The 12665-nt window shown below is 44.2% G+C and overlaps 2 protein-coding genes across 3 annotated transcripts; both read right to left on the bottom strand.

Moving 5' to 3' along the window:
• Positions 1–500: 500 nt before the first annotated feature.
• On the bottom strand, positions 501–5289 carry fam169b (family with sequence similarity 169 member B). Of its 2 annotated transcripts, none has more exons than XM_028408802.1 (8): positions 4921–5289; positions 3524–3684; positions 3323–3425; positions 3157–3242; positions 2248–2407; positions 1890–2072; positions 1581–1706; positions 501–1452 (listed from the first exon to the last, which is right to left on the bottom strand). In XM_028408802.1, the coding sequence occupies exons 2-8, from the start codon at positions 3647–3649 to the stop codon at positions 1406–1408; spliced, it is 831 nt and encodes a 276-aa protein (XP_028264603.1). In that variant the 5' UTR covers positions 3650–3684; positions 4921–5289; the 3' UTR covers positions 501–1405. The 2 variants fall into 2 exon arrangements, with proteins under 2 accessions (XP_028264603.1, XP_028264604.1); XM_028408803.1 differs by having other exon boundaries at positions 5051–5289.
• A 4313-nt stretch (positions 5290–9602) lies between these two features.
• On the bottom strand, positions 9603–12532 carry polr2c (RNA polymerase II subunit C). The gene is made up of 9 exons (XM_028408005.1): positions 12356–12532; positions 11823–11872; positions 10975–11043; positions 10843–10895; positions 10606–10734; positions 10477–10528; positions 10235–10403; positions 10080–10154; positions 9603–9960 (listed from the first exon to the last, which is right to left on the bottom strand). Exons 1-9 carry the CDS (start codon positions 12439–12441, stop codon positions 9816–9818), a joined length of 828 nt encoding a protein of 275 aa, XP_028263806.1. The 5' UTR covers positions 12442–12532; the 3' UTR covers positions 9603–9815.
• Between the last annotated feature and the right edge of the window lie 133 nt (positions 12533–12665).

The following is a 12665-nucleotide window of genomic DNA, read 5'->3' as shown; positions in this document are numbered from 1 at the left end:
TAGGAAGCAACACTGATTGTGAATCAATTTCAGCTACTGTTGTGCAAATGGAACAGACAACAGGTGGAAATGAGAGGCAATTATCAAGACAGCCCCTATAAAGGAGAGGTTCTGCAGGTGCTGACCACAGACCATTTCTCTGTTCTCATCCTTTCTGCCTGATGTTTTGCTCACTTTTGCATTTGTCAGTGCTCTCACCCCTAGAGGTTGCATGAGGCGGTGTCTACAACCCACACAAGTTGCTCAGGTAGTGGATGGCAGGATGGATGGCAATGTGAGCTGTGGCAAGAAGGTTTGCAAGTGGGGCTTGTGCTTACAGCCCAGCACCATGCAGGGTGATTGGCATTTGCCAGAGAACACCAAGATTGGCAGATTCACCATTGGCGCTCTGTGCTCTTCACGGATGAGAGCAGGTTCACACTGAGCACATGTGACAGACGTGACAGAGTCTGGAGACGCTGCGGAGAACCTTCTGCTGCCTGTAACATCCTCCAGCATGACCGGTTTGGCGGTGGGTCAATCATGGTGTGGGGAGGCATTTGAAGGGCTGCACAGCCCTCCGTGTGCTAGCCAGAGGTACCCTGACGGCCATTAGGTTAGGATGAGATCCTCAGACCCATTGTGATGTCCCCATTGTCTGGGACATCATGTCTCGTTCCATCCACCAACACCACAGACGGTCCAGGAGTTGACCTATGCTTTAATCCAGGTCTGGGAGGAGATCCCCCAGGGTTAATTCATTGAAGTCTAGGATGTGTTATTTTAGTGTTCCCTTTATTTTATTTTGAGCAGTGTATAATGCCTCTGCTTCCCAGCCCTACCTCTAGGTGGCAACAACTTCTACATATTGGTTTGTTAAATGAAACAATGAGGTAACATTTTAATATATGCAACAAATCACAATGAAGTTGAAATTTGGTCTGAAGCCTAACAACAAAAGTTAATATTCATGGCCCCTGGACGATCAATTCTTATATATTAGTCTCTCTTTCTCAACAGCAATCAGGTCACATTTGTGAACAGTATACATAATAAGTATGAAATATATGTTTATGCAATTCGGCGCAGTGAGGAATGCTTTGATCTCTACATTCTGCAGTTTATCTACAGCTTACAGACAGTAGACACACAGACTTTGGAGCAGCATTTGTTGTAGTACTTGCATGAGATGGAAACATAAGCTGGATGCCTTACTAAGGTCAGTATCATAAATTATAATGTTATCACAGCTATAATAAGGATAAGAATAAGGGGCCTCAATGCAGCTCCAATTTTAACTGAAACTGTTACTTGCTTGCCAGTCTTAGTCAGAGATGAATGTATATACTTAGATGTCATGGCAAACAACACACATATTTTTAGATGATGTCAGCACATTGTCACATCCTGAGATGAGATGACAACTTCATTGTTGTGTATGTTCAGAAGCTGGTCTGCTTTCCTCATGGATGGCTGGAAAGAAAAATGAGGTCACCCGGTCACCATATGTTTGTCTTTTTTTGTTTTTCTACCAGTATAACAAAAATATCAATTCTTTTTTTCAACATTGACATTTTAACACATAAAAGTGAAATGTTTACCATGGAAGTAGCGTCCTAGCTGGATGTTTAGCCAGATGTTTCGTCGTTGAGTCCAACCTCCTGGGGCTTCTACCTCATACAGACACTCCCGAAGGTCCTCATGCTGCTTCAGGAACCTCCTGACCACTAAACAGATCACATTCAAACATGCTTACTTTAGGGTTACACACGGTTTCTAAAAGCAGGAGAAGTTAAAATGACATGTAAAATATGGTACCATTAGTTACCATCTATGCCATAAAGGAAGGAAGGAGAGAAGGAAGGGAATGAGAGTGTGACTAAACAGGCTGAAAGAGGACCTCAGCTGACCTGCCACCATGCTTGGTGATAATGGAGAGCTGACACCCAGAAACTCTTCTGTGGAGAAAGAGGAGCAGAAATCCTGCAGCATCAGAAGGCCGAAGCCCCTCCTCCTATAGCTCTTCCTCACCAGCACTGTGTCCAGGACAGGTAACAGGTAGCAGCAGCTGCTCCAGCCATTACATAAGCTGCCTAAAACAGCAGAAGTGTCTTAATTTAAGTATTAAAAACGGATTGATTTATTTGCAACAGATAAAGATTTGGAACTTGGATTAAAAAAAGGAAGGTCAATCAAGCATACTTAAATTCTATATTTTAAATGTTAAGGTTACATTTGATCCCTCACGCTTGTTCTCTTTCACCCCACCTTTGTGCTTGACAGTGTAGAAGCCAACTGCCTGGCTGTCCCTCCACAGCAGTTTGCAGCTTTCTGTGTGGGGATGCAGTGAGAACAAAGCAGCTGGTGAAGGCCTCTCCACTATCTGACTGAGCAGGAACACTATCACCCTCTCTATAATTGATTGCACCTGTGGATGACAAGCAGGAAACTCACCAGCATAAACTAAAACCATCATACAACAGAGCCATGACTCATTTAGCAAACAGCTACATTTCTATGTTGGATTTCCAGTTTTATTTTTAAGCATTTCACCTAGAATATCTCTTGTCAAGGACTGTATAGAAAGATGGACAGAGTGGCTCTGCCGCTGCTCATCACACAAATTACCTTGCTGCTGCCATCTTGACAAAAGATGTTATCTTGAAACCAAAGTCTGTGCATTGATGTTTGAGAAGTGAAGCTGCATGCAACCTCCAACTTTTAGTGGAGCTCGCCTGCTCTGTTCTGTAATTTTGCTGCCACGGCCTTATGACACATACTGCTGAGGCAAATGGCTTATTCAAAAAATGTAAACGTGGGAACACACCACGTAGGAGTAATGGTTTATACAGCCTGTGTCATTGCTACAACTAATTTAATACAAATAAATAAAGAAAATAAGCCTTTATTAGCATTTATAGGGATTATAACACTATATGATATTCTGCCATCACCATCATCATTTGTCCATCCACATTGTCCAACAATAAGAATACAAATCATATATTATTTAATGTTTTTCTAAATGCAAGTGATCATATTTAAAGTTAATATGCTCTCTAGCTACAGTGCGTAGCCTTAGTGACCTGACTTTGGTGTCATTTATGAAGAAACCTCTAACTGACAGATGGCTATGCTGTAGCGATGCTAACATGTCAACAGATATTACACAGTTACCGACACGAGGCCACTTCTGGATTTACTGGATGTTTGCAAGACATCGTCCAAACGCCACCATTTCTTATGCAGGTATAATGCCACAACTGAAGGGAAACATCAGAGCAGAAAATGGTTCAGTTTTTGACCACCGTAGGGCACCTGATGGCAACAGTGTGTTTAACACCTTGTGTTTGATCATCCGGAAGGTGAAGAGCCAGCACTGCACACACAGGCAGTTCATCTTTAAACAGCTGCAGCTTGCTTATGTTTGCTGCAGTTATCTCGACCTGTACAGACAGGAACACAACAAATCATGCTTATTGATGGCTAATCCAACAGTTTTTATACAGAAGTGATCATTTATTAAAAGCTGGTGCTAAAGTACCTTTGAAGTCTGTGATGATAGAAACCATTCGTTATTGCAAGGTCTTGACTCCAAAGAGGAAAGGTAATGTTCAGATGTAGATATCAAGTCTTTTTCATCCTCAGGTGGCAGGTCTACAGGATACATGTCCTCTGAGCAGGGGATTAAACATCCACAACTGCCTGAAGGGAAGCAAAATTGTGATTTGACAATTTTGTTCAGATCCATCCATCCATCCAACCATCCATCCAACCATCCATCCAACCTCCAAATGCTAGGTCTATCAAGGTAGCAACAGGTAGGTAACAGACACACCCAAACTCAGTGACTCCAGCAATATTTTCCAGCTCCTCCTGAGGGATCCCCAGCTCCCCCCAGGCTAGCTAAAAAATGTAGCCTTGGCTGTGCATGGTAAACCCCCAAAAGGAGGTGCCCAAGGTGCATCCTAACCAGATGCCTGAACCACCTTAACTGGCCTCCCTCAATGGAGGAGCATCGATCTTGATCTTTGATCTCAAAGGCCAATATACAGAGAAATCATTACAGACATGCCGTGGACCAGCTGTCAAATTCAACACTCTTCACCACTGATGCACAGCACAGTGCCCTCATCACTGAAGAGGCTGCTCCCAGCCTATTGTCGATCTCCCTCTTTCTTTTACTGTCACTCACTGTCAAGACCCCGAGATACTCAAACTCCTCCACCTGGGACAGACTCTTAGTCTTCACCTGGAGAAATCCACAGCCAGCAATTTATAAGTATCCATATGCTTGCTTGGCACCATTCACCCTCAGCATCCTAAAAAGGAGACCATGCCTTATTGAGGCTTCTCATTATCAGGGAAACCCAACCAACAAGCACTTGTTGCAACGTGTAATGTCTATTTAACTCATATATCTGTGGATGCTCTCATTCATCCAGGTCATACTCATTTCCAAGAGTTTAAATCGAGGCAACTGGACTCAAGGATTGTTTTTTGAAGACGTTTCACCACTCCCCCAAGTGGCTTCTTCAGTTCTGCCTAGAGCCCCCAAGTGGCTTCTTCAGTTCTGCCTAGAGCCCCCAAGTGGCTTGGGGGCTCTAGGCAGAACTGAAGAAGCCACTTGGGGGAGTGGTGAAACGTCTTCAAAAAACAATCCTTGAGTCCAGTTGCCTCGATTTAAACTCTTGGAAATGTTATTTAACTCTTTATTTACTTGGTTTTATTCTGTAAGGTGACCACGGTGTCAATTTTATTTATAAATAAAATGTAAAAAAAAAATATTGTTAGGGCCAATCAATAGGTCAATCCTAAAACTTTAACATCCCGCACTATAAAATTGATTAGGCTAATGATGAAGTTGACTAAGTCAATACAGTTTTCAAGGGTTATTAGTGCTTAACACACACACACAGAGTGATAATATAGCAGACATACCTTTTCTAACTTGAGAAACAGGTGAAAAACCTGTTGTGTCGTTAGATTGACAGTATCCAGTATCAACCTGTAACTATAGTATAACTTATTTCACAACGTAAACTTTCACCACGCAGCCCAGTTCGTTTACCTCGCCGTCCACGCCCGGGGAAGCAGTCACACGGAGTGAAGACGGGACTCTGGCTGTCGGTTTGCGGTTACTCTCTGCATTACAACAGTTTGTAGAAGAATGAACCCTGAGATATAAAAAGTCAAAGTCCTCTTGCAGCAGGAGTCCTGCTCTTTAGTCATACAGTCGTCCTTTTAAAAGCTCCACACACAGTTCTGTCTGTTTATATGGGTGCCCGGCGTGGCCAAAAAGGGCGAAGAACAGTTCGCGTATTTGCCCAAATATAGATTCTACATACTAACAGTTTTTATTCACTAAGTCTAAAAATAAGAATTTGTAACAGGTATAAAACTTTCAACAGATAAAATGTGCAGATTTGTTTTCTTTTATCTGCTAAGATGCTGTAGAGTTGACAGCTGTTGGGTCATAATGAACTAAACGTATAAATAAATAAATGTACAATACTCAAAAATAGACTGTGGTGCAACGTGGCATTGGTGGATGGAATGAGACATGATATCCCAGATGTGTTCGATGGGATTCAGGTCTGGGGAATGTGCAGGCCAGTCCATAGCATCAATGCCTTCATCATAGGGGCTGTCTTGATAACTGCCTCTCTTTTCCACCTGTTGTCTGTTCCATTTGCACAACAGCAGCTGAAACTGATTCACAATCAGTGTTGCTTCCTAACTGGACAGGCTGATTTCACAGAAGTGTGACTGACTTGGAGTTACATTGTTCTTTAAGTGTTCCCTTTATTTTTTGAGCAGTGTATTTCAAGGCAAAACAAGCACATTAAAAGACATGTATTTATCTGTCTGTTAGAGAATAATGTACTAAAACGCCAAAAGTTCTGTTCTTTAGAAAATTAATGTATTTAAGGCAAGAATCAAACATCTAAACTCTCTCTTTCTCAGCAGGTTGTAAGATGCTAGCAGGCAGGGCATACAACGGCGCGGCCTCGCGGTAGCAGCCAGCCAGAGAAGCTCCGCACACCGCGGGTGTATTAAGTTGTTTTTCGTAATTTATTTCTACTCTAAACACTCTACTTCGTACTAAATCGAAGTATAAGCGGTCAGGCACTTCAATAATGCGTCTTTTTCGGACATTCTTCGTGGTCTTCATCGCTTTTGGAGCACTTTTATCATGCCGCGTCTCGGCCGTGACGGAAACACGCCAGGGCTCCATTGTTTACACCAGGGATCAGCTGATGAGTCTCCAGCACAGCGGGATGTATGGCCAGCGACACGAAATCCCCAAAGAACTAAGAAGGAAACAACGTGGAAGCAGAGGGGGCAAAAGAAGACAGCTGAGGAAAAGAAGATACAAGCCGTATCTTCCTTCTATCGTCATGGGTAATGTTAGATCACTGGGTAATAAGATGGAAGAGTTAACATCTCTCACAAAGAGCGAGTGTGTGTTTCGTGAGGCGTCTGTAATGTGCTTTACAGAGACGTGGCTGCACGCAAACATACCGGACTCTACCGTGAGTTTAGCCGGCTTTCAGTTGGTACGGGCAGGAACTGCACCGAGAGCGGCAGGAAGAAAGGAGGGGGACTGGCGCTCTACGTGAACAACCGGTGGTGGAGCCCGGGACACGTTACGGTAAAGGAGCGTGTGTGCAGCCCGGACATTGAACTGCTAGCGGTGAGTCTACGTCCGTATTATTTGCCCAGAGAGTTCTCTCACGCCATTGTACTCGTTGTTTACATTGCTCCCTCGGCTGAGGCGTCGCGGGCTACTGACGTCATCAGCTCTGCGACCGCGAGGCTTCAGACCCAGCACCCTAATGCCTTCATAGCGATTTCTGGCGATTTTAACCATGTTAATCTGAAATCAACTCTGCCCACTTTCAAGCAGTTTGTGGACTGTAAAACAAGAGAAAATAAAACTCTAGATTTACTGTATGCTAATGTTAAAGAGACCTACAGCTCCATAGCTCTCCCTCCCTTGGGCAGATCAGACCACAGCCTAGTCCACCTCAAACCCCAGTATGTACCAGCAGTACAGCGGCAGCCGGTGACCACCAAAACTGTACGGAGGTGGACACCGGAAGCCCTGGAGACCCTGCAGGGATGTTTTGAGGTGACTGACTGGGATGTGTTCTGTGATGTAGACACACTCACTGACTGTATCACAGAATATGTTAATTTTTGTACAGATTCTCTAATCCCCACCAGGTCAATACGCTGCTTCCCAAACAATAAACCATGGGTGACAAAGGACATCAAGGCATCACTCAACAGAAAGAAGACAGCCTTCTTGAGTGGAGACAGAGAGGAGATGAGGAGGGCCCAGGCAGAGGTGAAGGAGAAGATTGGAGAGGGCAAGGAGAGCTACAGGAGGAAACTGGAGAGCCAACTTGCCCGGAACAACTTGAGGGAGGTATGGAGTGGCATGAGAACCATCACCGGCCACAATAGGATCTCTGACCAGCTGATGGATGGAGATCTGCAGGAGGCCAACCAGCTGAACCTGTTCTTCAACAGGTTTGATAGTCCACTCCCTGACCACCCTCCCCCTCCCTGTGATGCACCATTAACACCTGTCGATAACAACAATGTACCTCCTCCTCCTCCCCCTCCCCCTAACCATACTAACCAGTTTCACCTCCCCATCAATAACATCACCCTGCCCCCCTTACCCCACCTTCCATTAACAACCCCCCACCCTCCCCCATCAGATCTCTCTCTCTGCTCTTCTGTGTCCACAGTTGACATCACCACAGAAGATGTGAGGAGGGAGTTCAGTCGACTACGACCGGGAAAAGCTGCAGGACCGGATGGACTCAGCCCCAGAGTACTCAGGGACTGCGCCACACAGCTGTGTGGGGTCTTCCAGCACATCTTCTCCCTGAGTCTGAGCCTGATGACTGTCCCTGCCCTGTGGAAGACAACATGCCTTGTTCCTGTGCCCAAGACCAAACATCCAAGCACACACAGCGACTACAGACCAGTTGCTCTGACTTCACATGTGATGAAGTCTCTGGAGAGGCTGGTCCTGAAACACCTGCGTGCTGTTGTGGAACCATCGCTGGACCCCCTGCAGTTTGCTTACCAGCCCCGTATTGGAGTGGAGGACGCCATCATCTACCTGCTGCACAGAGCACACACCTACTTGGAGGAGGCAGGTAACACTGTTAGAATCATGTTCTTTGATTTTTCCAGTGCGTTTAACACCGTGCAGCCTGCCCTTTTGAATAGGAAGCTCCTGGACATGCAGGTAGAGACCCCACTGGTCACCTGGATCACTAACTATCTTACAGGTCGACCACAATTTGTGAGGCTGAGGAACACCATCTCGGACACGATAGTGAGCAGCACGGGGGCACCCCAGGGCACAGTACTGTCTCCGTTCCTGTTCACACTCTATACATCGGACTTCAGACACTGCTCACAGTCCTGCCACCTGCAGAAGTTCTCGGATGACTCTGCCATTGTGGGCTGTACCAGCAGAGGTCGGGAGGTGGAGTATATGAGTGTGGTGGACAGCTTCGTGGAGTGGTGCGGACAGAACCACCTGCAGCTGAATGTCACAAAGACAAGAGAGCTGGTGGTGGACTTCAGGAAGCACCAGACACTCCCTAACCCGGTCAGCATCAAGGGGACCAACGTGGACATTGTGGACAGCTACAAATACCTGGGTGTCCACATTGACCACAAACTGGACTGGTCCACAAACGCAGAGGCAATATACAGGAAGGGACAGAGTCGCCTGTATCTACTGAGGAGACTCAGGTCCTTTAACGTCTGCCAGACCATGCTGCAGATGTTTTACCACTCGGTGGTCTCCAGCGTCATCTTCTACGCTGTAGTGTGCTGGGGCAGCAGGATGAAGACGGCCGACACCAACAGACTCAACAAGCTCATTAGGAAGGCTGGCTCGGTGCTGGGAGTGGAGCTGGAGTCTGTGGTGGAGGTGACGGAGAGGAGGATACTGAGGAAACTCCTCAGTATTCGTAACAACACGTCTCACCCCCTGCACGACACACTGCTGTCCTACAGGAGCACATTCAGTGGTAGACTGAGACTACCGAGGAGCAGCACAGAACGCCACAGGAGGTCCTTCCTGCCAGTGGCCATCAGACTGTATAACTCCTCCCCTTTCTGTAGGGAGAAGCGCTAGATAATCATGTCAGGCATCACTGTCATTCCTATATTATGTTTACTTAGCACCTTACATCTCCATATTGTATCCATGTATCATATATTGTGCTCATACCGCGTACTGTACTCTTTTTGGATTATAGTGACACTTATACTCTTATACTCTGTACTTAACTGCATTTATTGTGACTTGATACCTCTGGCACAAGAATTTCCTTCGGGATTAATAAAGTTTTATCTTATCTTATCTTATCTTATCTTATCTTATCTTATCTTAACCAAGTGGCAGGCATAGTGTACAGGTACATCTGTGTAGAGTATGGCCTGGACGTCCCAAGGTCAAGATGAGACACACCTGGTGATGGAGAATGGCCAAGCTGTCAGATCCTGTGGGACTTGTGTGTGTTTTCTTGGTTTATTTTTAGGTAGACTTTAGGTAAACCTTAGACAAATAAAAGAACACAATCTTCCTCAAAAACACATTTATTTCAAAAGGAACATGTAAGAAAAATAATAATCTAACAGTTGAACAAACCGCTCTACTTTCTATCAGGGCTGAAATTATCATTACACATCTGCAAACAAATTATTGAATTCATCATGAGTGATGACTGTACAGCCATGAGTGCAGATCTGAAGCCAACATTTCTGTGAAAACAAAGCTGTGTGGATGCAGGTCTTCAGTTGATGGTAAGTACGTCACTCTGAATCTCGTGGCTCAGTTGGGTTTGCAGGTCACTCAGCTTCTTCTTGAGGACGGCCAGTGCTGACATCACAATGGTTTCAGGTCGCAAAGAGCCACATGACTCCACATTGTAATAGAACCTATGAAGAGAGAAATGTCAGAAACTTCTGCAGACCGTACATAATCTTATGTTGAGATTGCAATGTTCTGCTGGAAACTTGAGGCACAACCATATCTGTTTACGAGGAGAATTCTCTACCTTTCTGGTTTACCGTTGGGGTCGTAGGGGGCCTGAACTTCATCCTCCTCAATCTCAGAGTATTCACTTTTTGGCCTAAAAATCAGAGTTTCAGCTCATTATCCAACCATCCATATATATTAAATTTACAGGAGTCCTATTGATATAAAACGTACCACTCCTCAGGTCGTGGATACACTGTGTGCCTCAGTGCGTTGTCTGGGTCATACTCGAAGGACACCCCTGCGGTTGGGTTCCACTTGGCATGTTCCTTACCGAAGCCTTTCTTGGCATACGCTCTGAGACGCAGCTCCTGGCCTTTACGAAGCTTCACCACTAAAATATCTGTGTTGAAAAAGAAAGACATGTTGGGGTGTAGAAAAACATACAGTAACAGACCTAAAGACTTTCAGCTCACCATCTTGCTCAACGTAGTCATTGGGATCATTGTCTCGGCTCCTGGACGTCACCTAAAAAAGCCACATTAAAACACAGTCAGCTGACTCCTCTGCCTTCACCCTGTGTTGATAACTTAAGTAAGACTCACCGGGATTACTCTGGGGTTGTTGGACAAGAGGTCGCGCGAGGTGACATGGCGAGTTTGGTCTTCAGTGCATCGGACATCCAGGGTGAGCTCCACAGAACACTCTGGACAGAAGTCATCACAGGTGCAGTCCTACAGGAGGAACAGGTAGAAAGATAGTTATTTTACTTATTAGTTGTTGTTTGTTGTTTTTTTTTTTAAATAAAATCCCATCTAGACCTAAGCCAACAGTCTACTTACCCTGGAATATTGCATTTTGTCAACAATATCATCACTGGTGAGGGGTATGAGGCCTGACAACACAGGAGGAGGAAGGTTATAGATCATCAGACCACACTACTATCATCGTACTGTAAACACCTTCATACATACCAACTCTGTGTGCGATGAACTCATCATGCAGGACAGATGAATTGGCATCAATTTGGATCCAGTCAATGGCTGTAAATAAAGGAATGCAGGTATAATTTAGTCATGGCGTAGCAACGAAATTCAATATGCAGACAAAGACAAAATTACACTAATAATTCAAAATGGTCAATACTTCTTGTCCCCTGAGTGGGTGGTAATACTACTCACATCTAGTTGGATACTTATTTAGCATCACAAAATGAGTTACCTAGGATGTTTGTGAATATTATTTGCCAAACCTGAGAGAACCAGACAAATCTTCAGTAAGTTATTTTACTCCTTTGGTTTAGTTGAAAAACAATGTTGGCATCAGTATGTTTGAAGATGTGTGACTTAGAAAAGGTCTCTATGGAATCAACACAACAGACATCTACAGTTGGAATCAACAAACAAAGGACCCAGCCCATGTGACACAGACACAGGAAATGACTGCTGGTTTCTTGACCATCTATGCATGTAATAAAGCCACAGAATCTGCAGAAGACCAAGTTTTCCACCAGAGCTTAAACACAGAACAAACACTTCTTACCAGCACTTATAACCTGACCTGTTCATAAGGCAATCTGTACACATATAACTTAAAATCTGCAAATAAATATGAAAGAATGTCAACTTTCTCAAGTACAAATGAAGTGATCTGATGTCAAAATGTTGTTAGAATTGACTTGATAGATTTACTCAGGCACCTGAATGCAGCAGCAGGACAGGTCATAATGATGCCAATTTCTTAAGAGTACCTGTGAGTGGATGCATGGTATATAAAACTGACCTCTGTGTGAAAAATTGTCTCATTGTGACAAACCACATACCTATTGTAGGAACCTCTGACATAAAGACACGGCGGATAGAGTTTGCCACCCTGAAAAGGAGAACAGACATTTCAGATGTTATAATAACACCCACCTATGACGATTTTTTTGTGACTATGGCTATTACAGCTGTGAAATACTGCAACCCTAATATACATTTTCATACATGGATTTTAATGGAATAATAATTTCTAATGGGAATATCAAATTAGAATCAGTATACCTTGCCTAAACGATCAGTATATTGTTTAGGATGTTGATAATCTTATGAGAATGCTACATGTTATTTCATTGCTTGCATTTTGCGTGAACAGCTAATAACACCCTTTACCACCTATCTGATTTGATTGAGTGCTATCATTAGCACTCAAGTGAAATGCTCAGTTACATATAGCGTTATTATTCTAGTTTTGTTGTTCGCCTTGCCTGGTTATTTACCGCTTTAAGTTTCATAACGCCAGTGTGTTTTGGTGCTGAGAAGAATAATGGCTACTCTCTTTCTTACACACATGAACAAATTAGACACTACTTACGCTAAATCAGTGTTTTCAATGACAAACTTGACATTTTCATCAGTCAGTTCTGAGATCTTCACCGTCGGCTGATTAGCATACGGCATTATTACACTAAAATAAAAACTGAAAAACACGTAAAACGTTCACAACTGAAGCCGATTCTGCTGCACCGACTTGAAGACCCCCCCGGAAGTATCAACCAGCCGCTGATTGGCTAGGAGATGTAGCCGCACCGAATTATTGGTCTTGCTCGATGTGGTTCGGAAAAGTAGGCGGATCTTCTTTTTAGCATCCGGGTCATAAGTGCCTACCGATTGGTTTTTAAAAT

This window comes from Parambassis ranga, chromosome 6 (assembly GCF_900634625.1).
Source record: "Parambassis ranga chromosome 6, fParRan2.1, whole genome shotgun sequence".
Taxonomy (NCBI): Eukaryota; Metazoa; Chordata; class Actinopteri; family Ambassidae; genus Parambassis; species Parambassis ranga.
The sequence above is the reverse complement of the archived record's forward strand: the minus strand, read 5'-3'. Positions and strand labels throughout refer to the sequence as shown.

Bases quoted from the DNA above. Each gene is read 5' to 3' on its own strand.
- fam169b (XM_028408802.1), bottom strand. From the start codon at position 3,649: ATGTATCCTGTAGACCTGCCACCTGAGGATGAAAAAGACTTGATATCT. The intron at 3,426-3,523 runs GTACTTTAGCAC...CTGTCTGTACAG, and splicing joins TATCATCACAGACTTCAAAG to GTCGAGATAACTGCAGCAAA. The intron at 2,408-3,156 runs GTAACTGTGTAA...TGTCATCCACAG, and splicing joins CCAGAAGTGGCCTCGTGTCG to GTGCAATCAATTATAGAGAG.
- polr2c (XM_028408005.1), bottom strand. From the start codon at position 12,441: ATGCCGTATGCTAATCAGCCGACGGTGAAGATCTCAGAACTGACTGAT. The intron at 11,044-11,822 runs GTATGTGGTTTG...CTTTATTTACAG, and splicing joins GTCAGAGGTTCCTACAATAG to CCATTGACTGGATCCAAATT. The intron at 9,961-10,079 runs GTAGAGAATTCT...CTCTCTTCATAG, and splicing joins CCCAACGGTAAACCAGAAAG to GTTCTATTACAATGTGGAGT.